At 41.3% G+C, this 25,384-nt stretch overlaps 2 protein-coding genes across 2 annotated transcripts; one reads left to right on the forward strand and one right to left on the reverse strand.

Moving 5' to 3' along the window:
- Positions 1 to 9,733: 9,733 nt before the first annotated feature.
- Positions 9,734 to 16,818, forward strand: rag1 (recombination activating 1). The gene is made up of 4 exons (XM_061773022.1): positions 9,734 to 9,805; positions 10,632 to 10,989; positions 11,082 to 12,214; positions 12,985 to 16,818. Exons 2-4 carry the CDS (start codon positions 10,646 to 10,648, stop codon positions 14,715 to 14,717), a joined length of 3,210 nt encoding a protein of 1,069 aa, XP_061629006.1. The 5' UTR covers positions 9,734 to 9,805; positions 10,632 to 10,645; the 3' UTR covers positions 14,718 to 16,818.
- A 487-nt stretch (positions 16,819 to 17,305) lies between these two features.
- rag2 (recombination activating gene 2) lies at positions 17,306 to 20,092 on the reverse strand. The gene is made up of 2 exons (XM_061773176.1): positions 19,970 to 20,092; positions 17,306 to 19,283 (listed from the first exon to the last, which is right to left on the reverse strand). Exon 2 carries the CDS (start codon positions 19,266 to 19,268, stop codon positions 17,664 to 17,666), a length of 1,605 nt encoding a protein of 534 aa, XP_061629160.1. The 5' UTR covers positions 19,269 to 19,283; positions 19,970 to 20,092; the 3' UTR covers positions 17,306 to 17,663.
- Between the last annotated feature and the right edge of the window lie 5,292 nt (positions 20,093 to 25,384).

Consider the following 25,384-nt stretch of genomic DNA (forward strand, 5'->3'; position numbering starts at 1 on the left):
GGGCAAAAAGAAAGAGACAAGAAGAGCGCACCATCAACAATAAGAGATGTATGGATTGTTGAATTTCATTGGTTTGTTGTGGCAGTTAGCTTTGAAAAGTTGATCTGTGAGTCCTCCTCCTTAAAGTTCTAATCTATCAAATCCTGCATCAGGAAGAGAAGTACCGTAGAGGACATGGAAACAGCGAGACAGTACACTGAGAGTTGGCAGGGAGAAGCTAAAGCAGTTGAACCCGGCATTAAAGTGCAATTAAAAATTGCCCCCTAATGTTCACTCTATTGCATAACACTCAGTGGGAATGTGGGAGTGAAATGCCCTTCTCACCCTTAATATAATCACAGAAATGCTTACATTTTTCATGACATTTAGAAAGAACATACAGAAATTGTAATCAAATATAAAGTGGATAATAAAAAGTATATACAACCCTGTCCGAATGCCAAGTTTTAGTGATATAAAAAGGAGACTACAATCAATCATTTCTAAATCCTTCTCAAGGGGGTGTGCATACTTGTGCAACCACATTTCAGTTGTTTACAATTTACTGGATGTGGATATTAATCGTGGAAAAAGTTTTTAAATGATTTCTTTTGGTGTCATCACAAAAACGTGGCGTTTAAACAGGGATGTTGACTTTTTATATCCACTCCACACCATGTTAACATTTTATTCCATATGAGAAAGATAGTGATGCATCAGTGGTATTCATTCATTGTCCAGTTGTTGACATTTTTCTTGAAGCTGCAATGTGACTGAGCTGTCAGCTGTTCTTTTGAGACTTCTGCCTTTAACAGTTGCATTTGGAAGGCTTGATCTCTGTGCCCCTTTCCTTGTCACAGCCTGCAATCAACCTGAAGCCCTTACGTGTTCTTCACTCTGAGCTAAGCCTGTTATTCTCTGCAACTCCTTTATACAAGATCACTGCTACAGTATATCCTCCTTCAATGCCATTCCCCTCTTACGCCATCCACTTCTCTCTCTGTTTTATATAGACAGACCCGAAAGAAAAGATTTGGGGGTTGTTCAGGGACAGATACTGTAGGTTGGGCTTCTTTATATTCATTTTTTTTTGTGTGTGCATCACATATTAAAACAGATACAGAAAATGCACACAGATTATTCCAACTACAGTGGTTGACTACTAATTACAGTGTTACCTTGATTTATAAGTTTAATTTGTTCCATGACCAAGCTTGTAACTCTCGTCACTCGTATTTCAAATCAAGATTCCCCATTGAAAAGAACTGAAATACCATTAAACTGTTGAAGCCCACCTTAAAACACCACCATTTTTTAAATGTTGTGTTATTAATGAAGAAAAATAGCACTGCACCAAAGCAAAATAAAAGGAAACATTAAAAAAATAAACTAATTTTTAAAGGTGTAATTACCGTTGGGACAAGACCAATCACAACAACAACAACTGTAGTGTTGTGTGTACCTTTTAGGGCCGTGGGCCTAATGAGTGGCTTTCGGAACATGGCCGGTTAAGAGGAGACATATTGGGCCCAAAATTCGGGCTGGGAATTTGAGATCTAGAGGCTCCGGGCGCGACCGAAGGCTGAACATTTTCTGTTCCTCTTGCCGCGCAGCGAGGCCCCGAATACTAATCATTGAGCGGTGACTGAGATTTTAGATCTCCTCATTTTTGTGGTATACATTAGATACAATTGCTTACCGAATACGGCAGCCTGACACACTGCATCTCTACTGGTCTGGTTATTGCTGGTTCCTGTTCCATTTTCTTCCTTGCCCTCCTTCTCCCCCTTGTGTTCATTGTGTGTTTTTGGACATACTTGGCAAATAAAGATGATTCTGATTCTGATTCTGATTCTGAAGACCACCACATCTTCCTCCTCCTCCTTCTCCAAGACCAACTCCCCACTGCCACTGCCATGACTGGGGTCACCCAGTCCCTCAATAACCCCTCTGCTAGTGACCTTCACCGCTGATGATGTTGAAGCTAATAAGAACAATAATAATCAGAATAAGTATTATGTTCTTTAATACACAAAGGCAATCCATGTAAGAAAACGCCAGACGTAAATCAGACAAACACACAAATGCATGCATGTGCACACGCGCACACACACACACACACACACACACACACACATATATGCATCCCTCTTGGACGAATTAAAGCTTTCTTATGTCTGAGGGATTCCGCGCATTGGTTCACATATCATATAATATGTAAATATCCCTTAACTGCTTAAAGTGTAATGTGACCTAATCACAAAGTCAGGTCACAGAATCAGTCAAGAATCAATCATGCAATAGATAAGGACTAAAGTATTGAACAATTTTCTCATTAATTAATTGTAAAGTATACCAAATCATTTGCATAACAAATGCATGGCCTGCTATATGTATATTTAGCCACTTTCCCACCGTGCCCACTGGTTCCTGCCTCTGCAGCATCTTTGTTCCCCCTTCCACTGAAATGATCTGTCAGATTTGCACATTTGGTGCACCCTGCTCTAATATTTTTCTTTTTTTTCCATTTTATTTTTTCTGCATCCCCCATTTCCTTCTCACCTGCCTTCTTTCTTTGCAACATTCTCACCTCTGTACCTTGCTTTGTTAGCAAGTTGCTGACAAGTGAAATTGAGCTGAGTATGAGACAATCAGATTGCAGCAAAAATGAGGATGAATCCAAAATGGTGTGGGGGTGGGGCACTCAGAGCTTATAATGCTGCTGCTTTAATTGTTGAAAAGGTCCGACGAAGGATAAACACATGATACACCCTGTAGGCTGTAACTCTTGTGTTGTGTCTGACACTTACCGGTAGTCTGGCCAGGCCACAGCGGCAGCCCCTTGGCGTGCGCGTTGCTGGTGCGGTTGTGCATGGCTTTGATGACATCATACAGGCTACCCTATAGTATAAGTCGTCATCTTGTATTTGTTGAATAGTAGGCAGTAATTATGCATTGTTGAAAGATGGCTGTGTGTATTGGTAATTATATACGAATAACTTTTACGGAAAATGAATGAATAGCCTGTTCAAAAAAAAAAAAAAAGCTAACACTGGGCCAGGTTAGTCTGGAATGGACCGGCCATTCAGAAGCTGTCTTTGAATTTCCAATTGCCACCCCGTGTGAGACGTGAGGTTTGTGTTTGTGTATTTCACTGTTTGTACCATTAAATAAATCGCTGAAAAAGCATCAGCGACTGTTGCTTTCCTTTCACTTCACTTAGGTGGTGACGATGGAGCCCAAAGGTGCGGCCGTCTACGTTTTCGTCAATGGTGGTGGTGGTGGGGAGGGCGTGCTGATCGGAAACCATTCATTGATGGAGGGTGGATGGGCAGATGCAGGCTAGGAAATTGTGAAGTCACTATGTTCATTCATCTCCGATTGGCTGCCAAACAGTTGAGGTTGTATCCTGCCTCTCACCCAAAGTCAGCTGAGATAGGCGCCAGCACACCCGCGACTAGGGTTGGGCATTGGGTTCTCCCGGAAATGTTAAAATTTCAAAATTTCCGTTCCCAGTTTCGAGGCCTATAGACTGCCAACCCTGAAGAAGAAAGTGGCGAAAACCAATGAAGAAGAACGCGCACAAAGACGTGCTTGTGCCCAATGGCGGCAGAAAATAAAAGTGTTTCTTAACTTTGTCAAAATACTGTAAATGACCAGTTGCCTCAGTGCAACACTTGGAATAAGATTATATTGTGCAAAGGAGGTTTTCGCGATATATAGAAGTCTGATGTCCTCCCTCCCCATCTGAGCCTCAGCCTACACCGCGCAGAACTTCAATGAACTCAATTGGGAGAGTGTGTAACAATAAAATACATCTATGCCCACACTGAGGCAGCTAACAAATTAAACGGGGGGATCCACTCTTGCACTGATGGTTTTTAGCATTTATTTTAGTCTTCAAACCAACATGACAGACATACACAAAAAATATATAAATTATGTTAGCATACGGCGGCACGGTGGACGACTGGTTAGAGCGTCAGCCTCACAGTTCTGAGGACCCGGGTTCAATCCCTGGCCCCGCCTGTGTGGAGTTTGCATGTTCTCCCCGTGCCTGCGTGGGTTTTCTCCGGGCACTCCGGTTTCCTCCCACATCCCAAAAACATGCATTAATTGGAGACTCTAAATTACCCGTAGGCATGACTGTGAGTGCGAATGGTTGTTTGTTTCTCTGTGCCCTGCGATTGGCTGGCAACCAGTTCAGGGTGTACCCCGCCTCCTGCCCGATGACAGCTGGGATAGGCTCCAGCACGCCCGCGACCCTAGTGAGGAGAAGCGGCTCAGAAAATGGATGGATGGATGGATGTTTAAAACAGGAAGTCAAGTTAAAACTTGCACATAAAAACCATTTGATGTGATAAAACAGCCGCAAATAAGTATTTTAACAATGCTATATTTAACTTTTAGCTGAAACATTAATTCATGAATATTAAGTCAATTGGGTTAGTTCCACACACATTGCCTTTTAGTTCATAGGTTTGATATTGATACTGGTTATAAAGAACCCTGAGTCAAATGTTCATTTTAGTCTATGCTGCAGGCTGCTAAGAAAATGGATGTTCATAATTTGGACATCCCTGATTTAAACTATGCAAACCTTTTTGACCCAGGTGCCTAAAACAATCGGAATTGAGAATCGTTTGGTACCGGAATCGAAATGAGGAACCACAATTGGGACCAGAATCGCTCAAATTCAATCGATGCCCAATCCGACCCACGACCCTATTGAGGATAAGCAGAAAATTCAGAAAATGGATGGATGGATGGATGAATATTCATTCACACTATGATTCAATGCCAACCCCTAATTTTGATGCGCCCCCTAATTTGAATGCCCAGGGCCACTGCCCCATCAGAACCCCCCCACTGTACGCCACTCAGTGGTGGTGGATCTTAGACCCCTATTTGACTGGCCTGGAGACTAGTTGCCAACCTCATGGAAACATGAGTCCCCCGCCTTCCCCCGCGTGTATGACCGGGGCCAACGTCTGCTTCGCATACCGCTGACTGCAGGCTCAAACTATCACCATTCTAAAAGATTGGTTAACTGCCATTGTATTTCAAAATCCCTACATGTCCTACAATTAAATCAAGTTCCCAAAAAAAACTACAATGAAGTGAAAGTATTTACCCTTGACAGACACTTAGGGTGGATGTCATTTCTCTTAATTGCAACGTTTCTAGTTCCTCGATGCCTCGATGCTGTGACTCGGACATTTGAGCAAGAATCCAGGAGGTTCCATGGAGGAGCATTGATCGAGGAACCACTGTTGTTTCATTTGCGGAAGTGCCATGCCAAGTGTTGAGTGAGCTGACTGCTTTCGAACTTAGCTTAGAATTTGGCGCTTCTACGGCAAGATGCTTCTCTGAGTGAATGAATTTTCGCATGTTTTCATACTCCAGGTGCACAATACTCCCTAAAATAAAAGGCCCTGTTAATTCTGCTGGGGTTTGAGGGACGTAACCTGAAAATGCACCAGTGAGTAGAAGTACACCGCTGTGCATCGCATATAGAAAACTGACCACAGTTTGGGGCTGTAGGGACATTTGCTGACCCAATCAAAACACATAGTGAGGGAAAACATTTTTCAAATCGGGCGCACCTGGCACACGCCAACCTTGTGCACCGCCCACCTTGTGCACCGCCTGCCACACATACAAAATGAATGGGCTGGTGTGGCTTATGGCCATACTACTACTCTGAGAACGCCCAATCTCCGAAAGTGCCGTAACAATTTGGGGGCCACAAATGGGTGGCCAGCGGGCTAGACAAGGCCCGGGGGCCGCCTATTGATTATCCTTGAAAATGGTTGGATGGACGGAAGTGTGAAGGTCTCTGCTTCTAACACTTTTGATAGATGCCTCTCATTCACCCAACATCACGCATGTTTAAATTGTTCCCATTAGATTAACAATAACACTTAAAGCGCAAAGTGTCACTGCAGTGTAGCATTGTAAACTGCACAACAATCTGCTCATCAAATTAATGGCTCTATGCCAGAATGGTGTCTCCAAAAGTCCTCCTCCCTATAAATCAAAGTGTCCACGAGTTGATCAATAGCAAGTCAATTAGCAGACGCCAAGAGATGAAGGTCTCAGGAGGGGTCATTGCTTGTTTGTTTCATCTGACAGTCTCATCTCTGTCTACCACAAAGATGAGCTAGTTATTTCGCAGATGAGTGCATATACATGGTTAACATAGTGTAAATCTTATTAACATCAACAGGAGTGGAACATCTTGTTATAATCCATCATTTTGTGTTATGCTGATAAAATATACATCAAAGAAGTTGTACTTTGTCTCGCAGTAGAATATGGATAGGTACAGTATACAAAACAGAGTAAAATTACCCATTGCCTATTTGTCACAAAACATGCACTGCATATCGTATCAGGTCAAACTTGATCATATGCAGCAAATATAAAAAGCCAGCCAGTCTCCACCCTTTCTTAAATCTCTTGCATAAGTGCAAACAAGAATGATTCTGGTCAAATAACTGTCATTCATCCTAAAATTTAAATCAAATGATTGTCTCATTATCTTGCCTGCAAACAAAGTTATCACATGCTCTTTGTCTTGCTCATGAAATGTAATATCAGTCTGTCTTTTCAAATGACAGTATCTTGCTTCATCTGTTTGTTTGTCTGGAAAAAACTAGCTTTGCACTTTCCCTACACAAAATCAGCACAAAACACATGGTTATTTATTATACAAGTTCTTTGACTTTGTACAGTTCACAATTTCAAGTTCACAGAAATGTCAAATACAGTATGTCAAACAACAATTTTTACCTGGTCATCTCCAGGCACACTATATTGCTGAAATTATTTGCTCATCTGCCTCGACTAACAATTTTAAGTGATATCCCATTCTAAGGCGGCACGATGGACGACTGGTTAGAGCGTCAGCCTCACGTACTCTGAGGACCTGGGTTCAATCCCCGGTCCCGCCTGTGTGGAGTTTGCATGTTCTCCCCGTGTCTGCGTGGGTTTTCTCCGGGCATTCCGGTTTCCTCCCACATCCCAAAAACATGCATTAATTGGAGACTCTAAATTGCCCGTAGGTGTGACTGTGAGTGCGACTGGTTGTTTGTTTGTATGTGCCCTGCGATTGGCTGGCAACCAGTTCAGGGTGTACCCCGCCTCCTGCCCGATGACAGCTGGGATAGGCTCCAGCACGCCCGCGACCCTAGTGAGGAGAAGCGGCTCAGAAAATGGATGGATGGATGGATGGATCCCATTCTAAATCCATATGGTATAATATGATGTTGGTTTACCCTTTGCAGCTGTAACATATTCAACTCTTGTGGGAAGGCTTTTAACAAGGTTTAGGAGTGAGTTTATGGGAATTTTTGCCCATTCTTCCAGGAGCATATTTGTGAGGTCACACACTAATGTTGGACGAGAGGGCCTGGCTCACTGTCCGCTCGAAAACCCACACAAAGGTGTGCGGGTTGAGGTCAGGACTCTGTGCTGCCCCCTCAAGTTCTTCCATACCAAATTCTCTCATCCATGTCTTTATGGGCCTCTCTTTGTGCACCGGTGCACAGACATGTTGGAACAGGAAGGGGTAATCCCCGAACTGTTTGATTGTTCAAAATCTCTTGGTATGCTGAAGCATTCAACGTTCCTTTCACTGGAGCTCAGGGGCTAATATTTTGGACATTTCCAACTTTGTGGGAACAGTTTGGCGACGGCCCCTTCTTGTTCAAACATGACTGTGCAGCAATGTACAAAGCAAGGTCCATAAAGACATAGTTGACAGAGTCTGATGTGGATGAACTTGACTGGCCTGCACAGACTCCTGACCTCAACCCGATAGAAGACCTTTGGGATGAATTAGAGCAGAGACTGAGAGCCAGGCCTTCTCATCCAACATCAGTGTGTAACCTCACAAATGCGCTTCTGGGAAAATGGTCATAAATCCCCATAAACTCACTCCTAAACCTTGTGGAAAACCTCCCAGAAGAGTTTAAGCTGTTATAATTGCAGAGGAAGGACCGATGTCCTATTAAACCCTATGGATTAAGAATGGGATGTCACTTAAATTCATATCTGGGTCAAGGCAGGTGAGTGAATACCTTTGGTGATGTATTGTTGTGTAGATAGCCACTCGGAAGATTTGTTTTAGTGGTGTTTGACCCTGACCTTATCGCCTACAAGCAGTGATTCCCAAACTGGATATGTGTACACACAGGAGTATGTAAATTTAGGTTGTGGGGTAGGCGATTTTTTTTCTTTATGATTTACAGAGAGGCTGAGTACATTTTGAAACTAGAATGGAAAATAACATAAAAATAACATGCATAATTGCCAACAATTACAAAAATATAAATGCTGTTCAGTTTGGTGAGAGAAAAAAAATCTTTGCTAAAGATATTATGTTATGATCATATTTGTTTTATTTGATCTTGAATTAAATTTACTATCATCTGTGATGAGAGCTTTAGAGATTTACATTCATTCTGTCTATTCCATGATGATCCACCAATTAAACAAACTGCTTCAAATTCTCAAAAATCAAGGTCAAATTCTAAAGTCACAGGAGGGTCAAACACTCTTCCATTTATTACCACTTATCCTATTCATAGTCATCTGTGAACTGGAGCCTATTCCAGTTGACTTTGGGTGAGAGGTCTGGTCCACTCTATAGACATACGCATTCACACTTAGATTCACACCTATGGGCAAGCTAGATCTTTCGTTGACCGGCATGTGTAAGGAAGCTTGAAAAAACCCACGCAAGCATGGGGAGAACAAACTAAAACTCCACACAGAAAGGCTTGATCTGAGTTTTGACCCCGAAAGGTCAAACATGTAAATTGCAGAAAACATACATTTTTGGTGCATATTTTATGTCAAATGTGCATCTTCAAACAGACATGGCATTTAAATGACATTTTAAAATGACATGTCCCCCCCAAGTTCTTCAGAAAGATACCTGGCCACCTTATGGATGATTTTTTTGGAGTGTTGTACCGAATTTGTTGTTTTCAAGCAATTCCCTCAATGTGACTCAACATTGCTTTGTAAGAATTGTGTATTCCAGTCCAATATATACAGTAAACACCTAGCACATTTTTGGCTTTCAAGAGACTAAATAGCACATTTCATTGTGCTATAACAAGAAAGCTACAGACAAAACAAAAATCCATTATTTATTAAATTTGAGATATCAAGTCACCCCCGCACCCCCCCCCCCCCTCTCTCTCTCTCTCTCACATGCACATGTGGTTGTTTTTGTGAAAATAGTATATATATTTCTCATTCGTTATTTGTACATAATCTGTTGATTGATTGGTGGGGTAGAAAGGTTGTTTGTCTGTGGCCCAACCTATGCACATGTGTGAACCACTCTGTCTCTGACCTTGTTTTTTTGGTTTTTTTCTTCAAAAAAATCAGCTGCTTGCATCAGGTGGCGAGAGTTGACTGTTGGGATCCTGACAAGGAAAGGGTATAAATACAAGCCACAAAAGTAAAGACAACATCAATTCCAGAATATGGAGCTTCGACTCCTGGTAACAGATGCCTCAAGCTGTGAAAGACAAACACATACAGCAGTGTGTTTAGGCCTATAGCTCCAGGGCTTCCCGTGTGCCTCCATGCAGAGAGGAGCCCCAGGGGACTGACGCCAGCTGAGATTAAAAAACAAGGTAAGAGCCCAGCTGACACTCATGCACACAGGCTCAGCTGTTTGTCTCTAAAAGAGAGTTCAGCATAAGAAGTAAATAAAGGTCTCTGAAATGGAGGAGCTTTCCAGGGAGCACACCAAAAGATGGTTAGACAGGAGAGGCTGCAGGAAGAATGCAATTTGTATAATATGGTAAGACTAACAATTGGATAAAATAGTTAATCGATGGTTCAACATTAGTTTGACCAGCTTGCTTTAATGTCTGATGTGGTAATGGAACTTAGCTAGAATAAGATAAACACTGTCATGTTTCCAATATCATTGATCTTGCCAGCACACATTATATGAGCACTTGTCGGCTGAATTATGAAATGTTAAACTGAACAATGTTGTCTTTGGAATTATTTATTATGATCTCTATTCAGTGTGTTGGCTTCTTGTTTTCTTTTCCTCTTCCTTCCCTAGTCAGTATCAATGTATTGTGAAATAAGTTGAACTGTCTTCAATTTCCCTCCTGCCTTCACAAAGCCAGTTTATGGCTTCTGGTGCTCTGATCCACTCTCCAGTTTAGAAAATGACAAATATAAATAAGGGAGGTAATTTATCAAATTCTCCATGTCAAAGGAATACGATACAGTCTCATAGGCTCCTGGAGCAGGGAGATGAGAGAAATGAAGATTTTGGCGCTGTATTGATCACACAGTGTTTGTTTCATACATTCAACTTATTGGTGTAACACAGCGCTGCAGGTCAGTATTTACTACCTTGTTCAGTAGATTTTAGGGTACATATCGATATGTATTATAGAAGTTACGCGAAACTGTTAGGGCTCCAAGCTGAAAGACCCCTAGGGGGACTAAGGAGGAGTTGGAACCTAAAATAATTTTTCTGTATCCTGTCTTTCATAGGCAGTTTTCCTCCCATACTTTTTTTCCCCTGTGAAGATTAGTTACCCATAGCTTTTGAATGCATTCTCATCTCACTCTCTGTCTCCTTCCATCTGCCTCTCCTCGCCCAGGCTTAAGTCCAATCATGGCTGAGGAAAGCCTGGAGACAGATGGCCCCAGATCATCGATGCCGGCTGAGCTCCACCAACCTCACTCTAAGTACTCTCAGTGGAAGTTTAAACTGTTTAGAGTGAAGTCCATGGAGAAGGCCCCTGTGTCCAGTGAGAAAGAGCTTGAGAAGGAAGCCAAGTCCGGCATCTCGATCTCTAACCTGTGTACAGCTCCAAATATAGGGTTAGATAATGGTATGAGTACAGGTAGTGTCATGAAGTTGTGCTTCAATGCAAAAAGCAAGGAAATTGTTGAACCACCTGACCAGAGCATGGATATGAAGCTAGCAGAAATTGACAACCACATAATACGTCTCAGGTGATTAATTATCATTAAACCTTTACTTGATATAATATTATATTTGATCTCTCTTTGACAGAAATAGTAATAATCATTGTTTTTCTTTGAAGATGTCTGTGCCGTCTTTGTGGAACCCTGTTAAGGAAAGTTGGTGGCCCAGTCACTGATGTTCATGCAGTTCTGGATAACGAAAGCAAGAATTCCCTTTGCAAAATGGGGTGTACATCAACAAAATGGCCAGAGGTCATCCGCAAAGTCTTTCAAGTGGATGTGAGAGAAGATACAGAATCTGTCCATCCTCTTTCCTTCTGCCATCGCTGCTGGATGACTGCCATACGGGGAGGGGGTGTTTGCAATTTTTCCAGGACAAAAGTCCCAGAGTGGAAACCTCATTGTGCCTTCTGCCACGTGTGCTCACCCAAGAAACAATTATTCCCTAAGACTGGCAGAAAAAGGAGAAAAGCCACTCCCAGTGCCCAAAGCTTAGTGAAAAGAACCAGAATGGACCATAACCACATCACTGTCAGTGGTGAGAGTCGAGTTCTGAGACCATTTGGCGGCCACCCTAATGGTCCTGTCCTTAAGACATGCAGAAGTCCCAGTGTCCAAAGGCAGTACTGGGTGAGGACCATCACGCATTGTCAGAAAGAACACCTCAGTATCAAGCTTATGTCTGAGAATTTCCCTGTTGACTTCCTCTGTTCTTTCATTTGCATGGTGTGTGACCATCTGCTCTCTGACCCAGTTCAAGCCCCCTGTGGGCACCTCTTCTGCCGCAACTGTATTATAAAATACAACCACTTTATAGGGCCTCACTGTCCTGCCTGCAACTTACCCTGTTCCAGCGATGACCTCATTCTCCCTGCCCAAACCTTTTTGTCAGTCCTTCATTCTCTGCTTTTGCTCTGCCCAAGAGATGGCTGTGGTCAGCATCTAAGACTAGACTCTTTTAAAGCTCACTGTATGGGCCACGATGTGGAAGAGCAGAAGGCAAGACAGCAATCATCACAGCTTGACAACTACCTGATAACCAATAAAGGGGGAAGGCCCCGGCAACACTTGCTATCCCTCACGCGTCGTGCCCAGAAGCATCGATTAAGGGACCTGAAGAACCAAGTGAGGGTGTTTGCAGATAAAGAGGAAGGTGGCGACCTAAAGTCTGTGTGTCTGACACTGTATCTGCTGGCACTGAGATCTGCAAATGAACACCGGATGGCCGATGAGCTGGAGGTTACGATGCAAGGTAAGAGGCTATGAATCAGTCTCAATCAGTGTACAGCCTCCTAACACCAAAAGACAGACATAAATACATTAATTACAGCTCATTAATTTATGCCATAGTCTGAGGGCTGCACTCATCCCTTAATTAACAATGAGTTGAAAAGTTCACCGTTTAAGAGAGATTTTCTGTGCTTTTTGATTGGAAAGCTTTTCATGCTTGTCCATCTCTGTCTGTTAAGCTACCATTGTTGGCCCTTCACGGTTTTCTCGAGCTCTCACAGTCTTTCTCCCTGACTGTCAGACTTTCATTTTCACACTCCCTTTGATATAGGATAACCAACTCGTGAAGGGCCTGTTAGAATCAAAACAACATCAGCAGCTCTTGTATCTGCAAATGACACAGACAGCACAAACGTCCTCATTTGGGAAATGAAGCCAGCTGGTGTCTGTTTTCATCTGTAGCTAATACATCTCATCTTTTCTGCAGCTTCACTGTTTCACCCTTTAGCCTATTATGACATTTAGAAATAAAATAAATATTAAATTGTGTATGCATGGGTTTGTGTGCTCTGGACATTGATACATTCATGGTCTTACTGTGTTGTGGTAGGAATGAAACCACATTTTAAAGTGGAAAAGTTAGTCTTGCCAGCTCTTTTTAAAGTTTGAGCTTTCACAGTTTTGTGTTGAATAATTCTCTTAGTATCCTTCTATCTTTTCATTTGTTGTTTTTGTCTTATTTTGCTTCTTTCTGTGTTTGACATAAACTTTTTAATTTGTCTCTTTATGCAGGCAGAGGCTTTGCATTGCATCCTGCTGTGTGTTTGGCCATTCGGATCAACACTTTCCTGAGCTGCAACCAGTATCACAAAGTGTACCGGACTGTCAAAGCCACCAGTGGCCGCCAGATTTTTCAACCCTTACACACGCTCCGAGCTGCAGAGAAAGAGCTTCTCCCTGGCTTTCACCAGTTTGAATGGCAGCCAGCTCTAAAGAATGTGTCTACATCTTGCAATGTAGGCATCATAAATGGGCTCTCTGGATGGACTTCCTCTTTGGATGAGTCACCATCTGACACCATCACGCGAAGATTCCGCTATGATGTGGCTCTGGTGTCAGCAATAAAGGATCTGGAGGAGGACATTGTGGAGGGGCTGAGAGAGAGGCGGCTGGAAGACAGTGCCTGTACCCTCGGCTTCAGTGTTATGATCAAAGAATCTTGTGACGGCATGGGAGATGTCAGTGAAAAGCACGGCGGAGGACCAGTTGTTCCTGAGAAACTTGTTCGCTTCTCTTTTACAGTCATGTCTATTTCTGTTTTGGTTGGTGAAGATAATAAGCAGGAGGTTACAATCTTCACTGAGCCAAAGCCAAACTCAGAATTGTCCTGTAAGCCCCTTTGTCTGATGTTTGTGGATGAAGCGGACCACGAGACACTCACAGCTGTCTTGGCGCCCCTGGTTGCAGAGCGTAATGCAATGAAGGAGAGCAGGCTCATCCTGTCCATAGCTGGCCTTCCTCGATCTTTCCGCTTCCAGTTCAGAGGATCGGGATATGATGAAAAGATGGTACGTGAATTGGAGGGTTTGGAAGCCTCTGGATCCACTTATGTCTGCACACTGTGTGACTCTAGTCGAGCGGAAGCCTCTAAAAATATAGTGCTCCACGCCGTCACACGCAGCCATGATGAGAACTTGGCACGTTATGAAATCTGGCGAACAAACCCATTTTCTGAGTCGGTAGAGGAACTCCGGGACAGAGTCAAAGGGGTCTCCTCAAAGCCCTTCATGGAGACCCACTCCACACTTGATGCGTTACACTGTGACATTGGCAATGCCACTGAGTTCTACAAAATTTTCCAGGATGAAATAGGGGAAGTGTACCGAAAGAAAAATCCCAGCCGGGAGGAACGACGCAGCTGGCGGGCAGCTCTAGATAAAGAACTGAGGCAGAAGCTGAAGCTCAAACCTGTGATGAGGATGAATGGGAACTACGCCCGCAAGCTAATGACCCTCGAGGCTGTGCAAGTGGTGTGTGAGCTGGTACCCTCAGAGGAGAGGAGGGAGGCCCTGAGGGAGCTGATGAGGCTCTACCTCCAGATGAAACCTGTGTGGCGCTCTACCTGGCCAGCCAAGGAGTGTCCTGACCAGCTTTGCCGCTATACCTTTAATTCCCAGAGTTTCGCTGACCTTATTTCCACTTCTTTCAAATACAGGTACAATGGCAAAATAACCAATTACCTACACAAGACCCTGGCTCATGTCCCCGAAATAATAGAGCGAGATGGATCTATCGGTGCTTGGGCAAGTGAGGGCAATGAGTCAGCAAACAAACTGTTCAGGCGTTTCCGTAAGATGAATGCACGTCAGTCAAAAGCTTTTGAGCTTGAAGATGTCTTGAAACATCACTGGCTCTACACATCAAAGTACTTGCAGAAGTTTATGGAGGCTCATAAGTGCTCAGCAAAAGCCCTGCAAGCAACCATTGACCCAGCAGAACTCCAGGACAGTGAAAGTATGTCCTAGGAGATCATTGATTTTTTAATTTTCTTTTTTGAATGTGAAATACTGCCTGAAGATTTGATTGATTTAACATTCAGGGTTGTTAACACACTATGAACTAAAACAAGCAGCTGACAATGAATGGAATGATTTCATATTCATTTGTTTTTTATGTAGTTTTTCTTTGAAAACATTTTTCCTGTTATGGTCACACTCTTTTTAAGGGCTTTGCAAATTAAAAATTCATTTATTCATTCATTCATTCATTTATTGTTCACTACTGTTGAACTTGACAGACCACCAATGTTTACACTGTTAAACTTTGTTAATTGTGTGTCTTGACTGTTTGGATGGCCACTGTGTGTGGAGGAATTAAATTGTAAATTGATATGTAGACGGTAACACACAAACTCGTTTGGTTACAAAAACATTCTTTTTTTCTTACTATGTTTGCATGAAATATGGCTCAATTTATTGTATTGCAAGGACGTGACATCTTTATGAATTTGTCGGGTGGATATTTATGAAAGCAGATGAAATGGTATAAGTCATAGTGTGCAAAAGATGACCATATTTCCATCCATCCATCCATCCATCCATTTTCTGAGCCGCTTCACCTCACTAGGGTCGCGGGCGTGCTGGAGCCTATCCCAGCTATCATCGGGCAGGAGGCGAGGTAGACCCTGAACTGGTTGCCAGCCAATCGCAGGGCACATACAAACAAACAACCTTTCGCACTCACATTCACACCTACGGGCAATTTAGAGTCATCAATTAACCTACCATGCATGTTTTTGGGATGCGGGAGGAAACCGGAGTGCCCGGAGAAAACCCACGCAGGCACGGGGAGAACATACAGGCGGGGTCGGGGATTGAACCCCGGTCCTCAGAACTGTGAGGCAGATTTCATTTGATTCATTTGATTTCATTTTGAATGAAGACAAATGCAATCACAGAGACTTTAAGGTTCTTAGTTTCATGAGTGCTCTCTGCAAAAGATTAATTTATTGCTTTATCCTGGCACCCCTGGGGCGGAATATATCCCAGGTCACTTTGAACCGATTTTTATCTTTTTTATTTTGTGCACATTAGATGATACATCATGCTTATTTGACATCTTCACATAAAATAAAGCATATACTGGTGTTTTTCATAAATCATGAAAATCCATTTTGAAGCCAAACATCCAGTAGTTTCTCAAGCAGGGATTTTTCTTTAGCTTGGTATAAAACTGAGCAGTTTGCTTCTTTTGACATTTCTTCATCACAATGGCTTAAGATGGAGGAGGCACAGAAGGAGGTTGTGTAAACTCAGTTTGTTGGCAACTTTATTTGTTTGATTGATTGCATTGTCTTTTCCTGCCCTTGACATTTGGGGGTGCGACAAGCAATTTAGTTTTTTATTTTATTGGATGTTTGATTCCATTTTAGTGTCATAACCGCAACCATACATAAGCGTGGTTTTCACAGGCCTCAACAGACATCATCTTTTAGAATGCATTTTTATGACGGCTTGTCTCATAGTTGTGTTTTGCCAAAATAAATTGCATCACCAAGTAAATCAAACATTTCCATCTCCGCTTTCTGCATTTTCTATTTCCCATCCACATTAAATTACATACAGTATCATTTTGCACACCAGGTTTTACAGTAAGTTAAAAGTTCTAACTGCTTTTTGATTCTTTTTCTCTGAATCTCAAATAAAGAGCAAAATTCTAACTTTTTTCTCAAGTAATTATTTTTCTGTTTCAGCATTTCCACTACATCTTCAAATGATACTCAAATGTGCTTTATTTTTTTCTTCTCATCTTTCCTAATACTTAAACAGAACCTGAAAATGCATGTCACTGTGTTTCATTACGTGCCAGTTAAATACCTGCCTTGAGTAAGTGTTTGGATTTGTTTTTTTAAATTAATATATACAATATGTGTATTCTGCACATTGCACACTATTCTGCACACTGCAACAGTGTAGAAACATTTGACTTAATCTTCCCAAACATTGGTATTTGTCAAATACAGAAGGGGCATCAAGAAGTGAAAACTATAAACTCAGTTCTCATTTTCTCTATTTTTTTTTTTTGTATTTGATCACAAACACACAACCACTCTATTGTTGATGTATTTATTTTTCCAGGAAAAGAATAAGAAAGTGTTATTCATAATTATTTCACTGAGGTCAATGAGAACATTTGCAAACAATTGGTGGGGGTGGGGGGGGGGGGGGGGGAAATAAGTAAACTGTCTTAGAATATGTAAATCCAATGAAAGTGAACATGAACATCAGGGAATTGAAAATAAGCAATTTATTATTTTAATGAGCACTATGTAAATTTACCATTTTATACTGTATTTCACTTTTACACTAAGTTACAAATGCTGTATTAGTTTGCACACCAGGATTCATACAAAATCAACAGAAACAATTGTAATTGTGTTTCATCATATACCATTTGGTCAAATGTGTTGATTAATTGTGTATGTTTGTTTCTCTGTATTATTAAATACATTCAAGATCATATTCTGGTGTCATTGTTTTAATCAACAGCGAGAGATAGAGGTAAAATAGAATACATTTATGATGACAAGATACCTGATTTTGTGCAGGTAGTTTTGAATTTATTTTCAGATTTAAAAAAAATGCAATTCATTAAGCAAGCACAATACAAAGCACATCAAAAAGTAAAAAAAAGAAGGAAAAATCATCGTAATCATTTCCATAATATTTTTTGGTGTAATCATGAATACATAAATGTTACTAAAGTTGCCCCCCCACAGAAAAAAATAGTATGACTGGGAGAATGTAACATTTGTGACATACATTTATTAGCTTTAACCCTCACTGTATGGTTATTGTACTGTTTCAGTTTTCTCTTTGTCTGTAACCTGTTTTCTGTTTTTATTCTCTACATGAAAAAGACACATTTAACACACTGATAATCCTTGGTTCTAACTTCACAATCTAAACTTGTTAATCAAAAAGTCTTCTGAAAACAGATTTTTTGGCTCCGCACATCTTGAGAGCTGTATGGGACTTCCTCTTTTTAACTTTTAAAGGGGTACGCTTTAAGGGTATGACTTTTCGAGGTGGGGTCATCTCCTGGTTAGGAAGACCCCCGTGTTCTTGGCAGAAGTATTTTTTGTGGTCCTGGGAGAGCTTGAGGAGCAGTGTCTCAGACAGCTCCATGCACTGGGCATGGACCCAGTGTCCTGCCTCTCCTTTGGAGCAGAAGATCATGGCTGGCCGGTGGAGCTCAGTGGAGTAATACGGCTCCCATGTGTTGAGATCCAGCTGACAGGCACGGCAACATTTGATCCAGTAGCCTGACTGTGACTCATCCTCTTCATCTTTCTCAGTGTAGGAATTACCTTCACCCTCACTACTGTCATCCAGCTCTTGAGGCTCACGGCCAAAATAGAGCTCCTCTGAATCTTCAAGAGGAGTTGAATTGTCATAATCTGTCAGCTCTTGGCTGCAGCCCTGCTGACTTTGCACGTCTTCTTTGCTCTGGACCTCTTTCTGGAAGTTTACTAGATAGACGTAATGCATATTTGTTTGGCATGACCTGCCCTCAGTTGGCACAGCTAGTAACATACTTTGTTCCCCCAGAGCACCACCATACCAAGTTCCACTATGAACAATATCTGGGGTCCATTTTGGCTGCTCAAGAGGTTCTATATGAATCCCCTTCTCATCCAGAATGACAGTGCTGCACTCCATTCTCTTCTGAGAGTTTGACTGATATCCTCCTAATATAATATATTTGTGAGCTGGGCCTGTGCGAGTGATTACAGCACTTGAGATGGATAAGCCAAAGTTGAGGCGCTCACAGGACAATAACGGACAACCTTGCGGGAGTTCAACGCGCAGACAAAAGAGCCGAGGTGGTCGGCCGTCAGATTTCAAAGAGTGACCCCCAAGGATGTATACGCGGTCCTCTCTCGAGAGGGCCACATGGAAAGACTGTCCATCACTTAGCTCTGGAAAAGTGTAAGCAGAACAACAACTAAACTTCAAGTCGAACAGGAACACTTGAGGAGGACAGTCAATCACGCTGTTCCAGTTCTCTGATGTTCTCTCTTTCGTAGGCATGTAGGACCTTCCACCAAAAACTACAAAGGCTGTCTTCCCTCTGCTTTGAACCACACTGAGTGTGTGGCCATATCTGGCACCTGGCACTTCTCCTACCAATTCTTTCTCTTTACACCGCAGGGTCAGTTTGCGATTGCAGCCACGACTATCCATGCTAAGTGCATAAAGACTTGATGAGATGTCGTTGTTGGGGGTGCGGCCGCCGTGGATGAGATAACTCTCCGGAAGTCCATCATGTGGATCAAGGCGACAAACTGAAGGATAGCGCAAAGGAGGAAGGTATTGGGAGTCATGAGAGAAGGATATGGCTCTCAACCTGAGCTCACCATGTTTCAAGCGCACACCAAATACTCCTGTTGGACAGGAGCGCTTGGGCCAGCCTTTTTGGCCAAAAAGGAGAACTTCACCATCAAGTTGTAGAAGAGAACAACCATGTTGCAGAAGACCTTCGCAGTTCACCAGATTTAATGGTTGCAGAGTCATCCTGGGTGCAGCTGTCTGCTTCAAAACAGCACACACACACACACACACACACACACACACACACACACACACACACACACACACACAGATGTTGTTTGGTTTCATCACTTTTTAAAATAACTTCCTGGTCATCATCATCATAATCATCATCGTTGTCAACATCATGGTTTCCTGGCTTTCTTTAATAATGTAATAGAAAAACTGAAACTCATATATAAACAATATGAACATTACAATAACATTTCTGTTATAATCAAACACAGTCACACAGCCTTTTCTGTTCAGAGCAAAATATGCCACAAGTAAATTCAGACTGAATAAAGTGGGATTAATATGTGTTGACTGATGCTGCAATCTAAATAATAATAACAATTGGATATTGAATAAGGGACTTTGTCCCGACACCCTACCTTGTATCATCTTTATAGGCTAACAATGTTAAATGAAATGTTTTGTCTACATACCCATTTTTTTCCCAGACTAATCTACAGCTTGGTTCATTATTACTGAAATACAGCTGCTTGACAGACAAAAACTCTTCTTTACCACGAGGACAAGTTAACATTTATTTTTTTAAGTATGTTTATATACAGTACCTGTAGCAGAATGTTTATATTAATATATTCCACTGACTAAAATAGCAATGCATATTTGTAACCCTTTAGCTTCCAGTTATTTCAAATCAATTTTAATGCGCTTACCTTGCAGTCAGGGTGAGGATTTAGTGCTTGAGCTCACTTGAATTTTAAGATCACTAAGCTAAACCTAATCACTCTTTATATAGCCTATCTCTGACAAAAGCAGACACTGGCAGTGAGTTTGTGAAGCTTCGCTGAGTCACAAACACTTCCAGATCTTGAGGTTAACTGTGTGTGACATCTGCTCATTGGCGACGCTGCCTGAACGCGTTTAGCAAGTCACTTCAGAGGTACAGCCACAGATCAAATACACCTAAGACGCTAAGAAAAGCAGCGACAGACTTTCTTGCGCAGTCTAATGTCATCAGATTATTAAATATGTTGAGATATGTTTGTAAAAAAATCCTTAATGACATCCCTAAAAGAACAAATGGGCTGTTTGTTATTCTTTTACTTTGTTTCCACACATGGGCACATTTTTAAATTAAGTGTGCCATCCATAAATTGCTCTAATTATGCAACAACAAAATAATTAACACATGCTGATTATCGCAATGGAGGTCCAAATCATAACCAGCATGAAAACACAATTTAGCCCAAAAATGACCTACATTATACAAGCAATGTATGATGACAGAGAATTAGTCCTCTCCTTTAGAAGCACAGCAGACATATTTAGGACTGCCTGTTCTCAATGCCATAACAGGAGACAGTTTATAACACACACAAAAATGGGACAAAAGCCAGTGTTAACTTATAATGCCACAAAAGCCTGACTGACATTTCGTTGTTTTTTTGAATCACCTTTGATTTTATCTTCATTATTACTGGTAAACAGTCATTTACATGGATCCTATTAATATATGAAACCCCTAATATCATGACAGTATTAGGACCAAAAAAAAAAATAAAAAATGTTACCAACTGCTCGCGAAAACAATGATATCATCTAGAATTAACTCAATTCGTTTGACAGATTAGAACACTTTCCCAGCGTATTTAAAAGTGTATACCGTATTAGTATGCAATATTTATTGTTGTACAGCCTAGATTCTGTTGCATTCAATTAAACACTTTGTTTCAGTGTTCCCCATTTGCGCTCATTTTCTTGTGTTTACCCTCACACAAAGCCTCTTCCTCCTTCCTTCTGCTCATCCCTTAAGATTTCACTCTTTTCTGGCATCCAAATTAATTGCAGGCTTTAAAAATTGCCAGAAAGCCAAACAGACCCACATACATTTTAATTAAGTTACTTGCGGCATGTCATTGAAGCACATTTTTATCTTATTCACCTGGTGATTGAAATCTGTACGTTGTGCATGGTCCAGTGAATCATATCGAACAATACGCCTGCACATTATTCTACTATGATGCTCTATTATGAGATGATGAAAAGGATGTCCATCCAGCCAGCTGTCTGATCAGCTGAGGGTTTGAAAGAAGTAACACGTTTAAACACCCAGAGAAAAAGTGAACTCGAAGCAGATGTATGCTCAGTCATTAACATAATGTTTTTGTGCACTGAGCGGCTGAGAGAACACTCGTGCAGTGTGAAAAACAAAGGCTGAAACCACAAGTGCCTGGAAAGCCGTTAGGGCTTGAAAAGTGTGCAGCACCTGTGTGCCTAAACCGATGCTTACTTACAGAGCTCAGTAGGGGAAAGGAGACTTTTCCCTTGTTACTACAGAATTGTACATGTTGTCAGATGGATGTGTTTTGTCTTTATTTTCAAACTTTATATATGTTTTTTTATTTGTAAGAATTCAGTGCGGGGAAGAAACAGCAACTCTTCTGGCCACCTCGAGGCATTCGCTCAAAGCACCGTTTAAGTCTGCTGTGTATCCAAAGATGGCTTTTCTGAAATGTGCAGTGTGAGCAGTGTGGGCCACACCTTAGGCGGTGCATGGATCTGTACATAATTAATAGAAGAAAGTCATTAGACGCTACAGTGGCACCTGTTTCTGTCCCTCGTAATGCATCACTACCTGGCTGTTGCTTCCGTGATTTTGACAGATTACATCTTTTCATATCCAACTATTATAAATCTGAAACAAGGCAAAATGATTTATCATCGTCATCGTCATCATCATTCCAATATAAGGTGTAAAAATGTATCAATCAATGACCCTACATACCGACGCAAAACCTCGAAAGTTGAACCCAATCCGTTTTGTGATGTTGTTTTTTGACTTCAGAGTTGTCTAATTTGCTACAGTACATATTTGTAGGAAAAACACTTAACCATGAACATAAAAACAATAAAATGAAAAGCAGTAAGTACTAAATGTGCCCTCTTGTGCCACGTGACAATGTGTCCTAATGCTGCTGCTGCGCAAATTAGTGCATTGTGTGCCTCTCTCGAAATGTAAGATTACGGTAAAAAAGTGTAGGAAAAACGCTTCTAGACCATGAATAATATAATAATAATAAGTATAAAATAATTAAAGGTAAAACAGTAAGTCCTTCCGTTGCCGCATGATGACATATTCTATGTCCTGGGACTGTGACGACCCATGTCAGTATAATACAACAGAACACATTTTGAGCTTGTTAGTTGCTTTGTTTTTGTGCTATTTAAGAAAACAATTGACATTGCTGGTTGTAAAAATAGAATAAAAAAAAAGCAACATGATGTTTACTGTATCTTAGCGTCTGTTTGGTAAAATATATTTTTTATGAAGAATCTTGGTGACGACGGAATGATTGTAAATAGCACCGAGGTGTTAAAAATACATCCAAACAAAAGCACAAGTCTTGCAAGGTTAAAATTAAAAAACATTTATTTCCTGTGTAGAATCACAAAATGATTTCAACTTTGTCATGCAACAGTCTGGAGAATCATTTGTATGTGAATGCTGTTAACATACAGTAGGCCAGAGCCAGTAACACATTGTGTTTGTGGACAAAGATTTTGTGTTTTTGCATACAAATATCCTTTGTAGGCTATTACAGTCCATATTGCTGTCGGAAATAGAGATTGAGTGCATTCATTGTTGGTTTTTGGTCTTGCACTTACATAAAGCGAAATCTCTGGATTCTCTTCTAATGCATTATCGATGTAGAAAGAGAAAAATGCAATTCTTTGATGCAACCTTCAGTACAACAGTGCTGTGAGAAATAGTTTGGAGTGGCTTTAGCATGTTTTTCATGAGGTAATGAACATCCTTTGTGGAAATAAAAAGAAGTCTTCAGTGGGCTAAACCAACATTACAATTTCTCCAATCATGACTCTTTACTTTTAACATACAACAACATCATCATCGTCATCATCATCATCATCATCACAGTAAAATAAACAAATATAAATGAAACTTCAATATTGAGCTGTTATTAAGTGCACCAGTAAGTTTCATATAAGCGGCTGTCCTGTAGAATTTCTACCACAATTCATCTGCGTCTATTTGACATTCTTGTTTTCATTTTCACTTTATTACAAAACAGTAATAAGATTTATAACTGTAGGAGAGGAGTAGCTTTCATCATAATGTTACTGGGCCAGTTCGAGTGCCCAGCATGCCGTAAAAAGTAATCGCAAGGATCAAGAATGTATTACTGATTGTCATTTTTCTATCTGGTGTCTGGACAGTTGGGAGCCACTCATGCTGAACTGTTTCCTATGCTAAGGGACTCTTCTCATTTTAAATGTAATCAAGAACGTTATTAATTGGAAGTCAAATATTGGATCCTTGTTGGGACCATCAGTTTCACTGTATAGCCCACTGATCTACGGTATTGATTACAACAAGGAGCCCTCTAATCTGTAGCCCTCAAAATCAATAGCTGTTATAGGTTGAGGTCCTGTCCATGCCTCAGTGTACACATCTGTACTAAACTCCAACGCGTCCGAGCAGTCCCTCCATTTGCGACAATAAAAAGAAGAATCACTGGAAGAGTGATCACTTTTGCTTCATACCCGTAGACATATCGTATGCGCTAAATCAAAGACATACCATATTGAGAAAGTGACAGACAGAGGTTATTCAAATGTGAAAGATATGCTTTATTTTTTTTAACTTAAAAATTCCACCTGTCAATCGTTTCTTCGAAACAAAAATGCCTTCTTTCTGTTTCACAAGCAACTTCCATACATCCACAATGCTGTCGTACTGTTGTCATTTCCCATCACTGCTCATTTCTTCCTACCTCGTTCGACCCCATCCACCCCAATCTGAAAATATGCCTTTAAGATTAGCATAGGAACTAGCATACTAAGAATAGCAGTACAGTAAATGAAGCATGCTAGTACTCCAGAGTGACCATTGGCAAGGAAGTGCGCTTGACTGAAATCTTGAGACCGCTAGCCATTTCATAATGGCAGAGGTGTCAAACGTATTGGTAGTCAGTACTTGAGTAAAAGTACTGAAGCCACCCCTTTACTTAAGTAAAAGTACACGCTTATAAAAGTACATAAGTAAAAAAAGTCAAAAGTAAATTTATATTTTCCAGCCCAATCATAAAATATATATGGGGAGATGGTTGTATCTTTACAGATGATTGGCATGCTTTCTCTGGGGGCAACAATGGAGCAAAATAAATAAATAAATAAATAAAAGCAGTTAGGCTTAAATGAAAAGACAAGCATTTAATTGTACTATTGAAATATAGTTATCCATCCATCTTCCATTACCGCTTGTCCTCACTAGGGTCGCAGGCATGCTGGAGTCTATCCCAGCTAACTTCGGGCGAGAGGCGGGGTACACCCTGAACTGGTCGCTAGCCAAACACAGTGCACGTATAAACAAACAAACGTTCGCACTCACATTCACACCTACGGCAATTTAAAGTCTTCAATCAACCTACCACGCATGTTTTTGGGATGTGGGAGGAAACCGGAGTACCGGGAGAAAACCCACACGTCATGAACGGAACAGAGGATAGGACCCAAAAATGCATGACACCAAAACAAATGGACAGTTTAAAAAAGAGAGGTTTAATATACAGGCAGAGGTCGGTACACAGGCAGGCAATCCAAAAAAGTCAAGAGTATCTAAAAACGTGAGGCAAAAAGGCGAGGTCGATATTCCTGTCATGGGTGTGTGTTCCGGTTTTTGTCTTCCCCCTGTTTCACACACACCTGCTCCTGAGAGCATCTTCACCACCTGTGCCTCGTTCCCCCTAATTACCCCTTGCATTTAACCTCGTGTCTAATTCTTTCTCGTCGCCAGTTCGTTGTACCTTGTCGTCGCGTTTCAGCATTCCTTGTTTCCACGTCAAAGACGTCTGTCTATCTGCTGTAAGACAAGCCCCTGTTCTGATTATCGACCTCGCCTTTTTGCCTCATGTTTTTGAATACTGTTGCCTTTTTTTCGATTGCCTGCCTGTGTACTGACCTCTGCCCGTATATTAAACCTCTCTTTTTTGAAACTGTCCATTTCTTTTGGAGTCGTACATTTTTGGGTCCTATCCTCTGTTCCGTTCATGACAGAACGAACTGGCCATAACATGGACCCAGCAGACTCTGACCCGGTGCGCAAAGCC

The sequence above is a fragment of the Phyllopteryx taeniolatus genome, chromosome 5 (assembly GCF_024500385.1).
Source record: "Phyllopteryx taeniolatus isolate TA_2022b chromosome 5, UOR_Ptae_1.2, whole genome shotgun sequence".
Taxonomy (NCBI): Eukaryota; Metazoa; Chordata; class Actinopteri; order Syngnathiformes; family Syngnathidae; genus Phyllopteryx; species Phyllopteryx taeniolatus.

Coding starts and splice junctions, on each gene's coding strand:
- rag1 (XM_061773022.1), top strand. CDS start 10,646: ATGGCTGAGGAAAGCCTGGAGACAGATGGCCCCAGATCATCGATGCCG. Junction 10,990..11,081: donor AACCACATAATACGTCTCAG/GTGATTAATTAT, acceptor TTTTCTTTGAAG/ATGTCTGTGCCGTCTTTGTG. Junction 12,215..12,984: donor GCTGGAGGTTACGATGCAAG/GTAAGAGGCTAT, acceptor CTCTTTATGCAG/GCAGAGGCTTTGCATTGCAT.
- rag2 (XM_061773176.1), bottom strand. CDS start 19,268: ATGACTCTGCAACCATTAAATCTGGTGAACTGCGAAGGTCTTCTGCAA.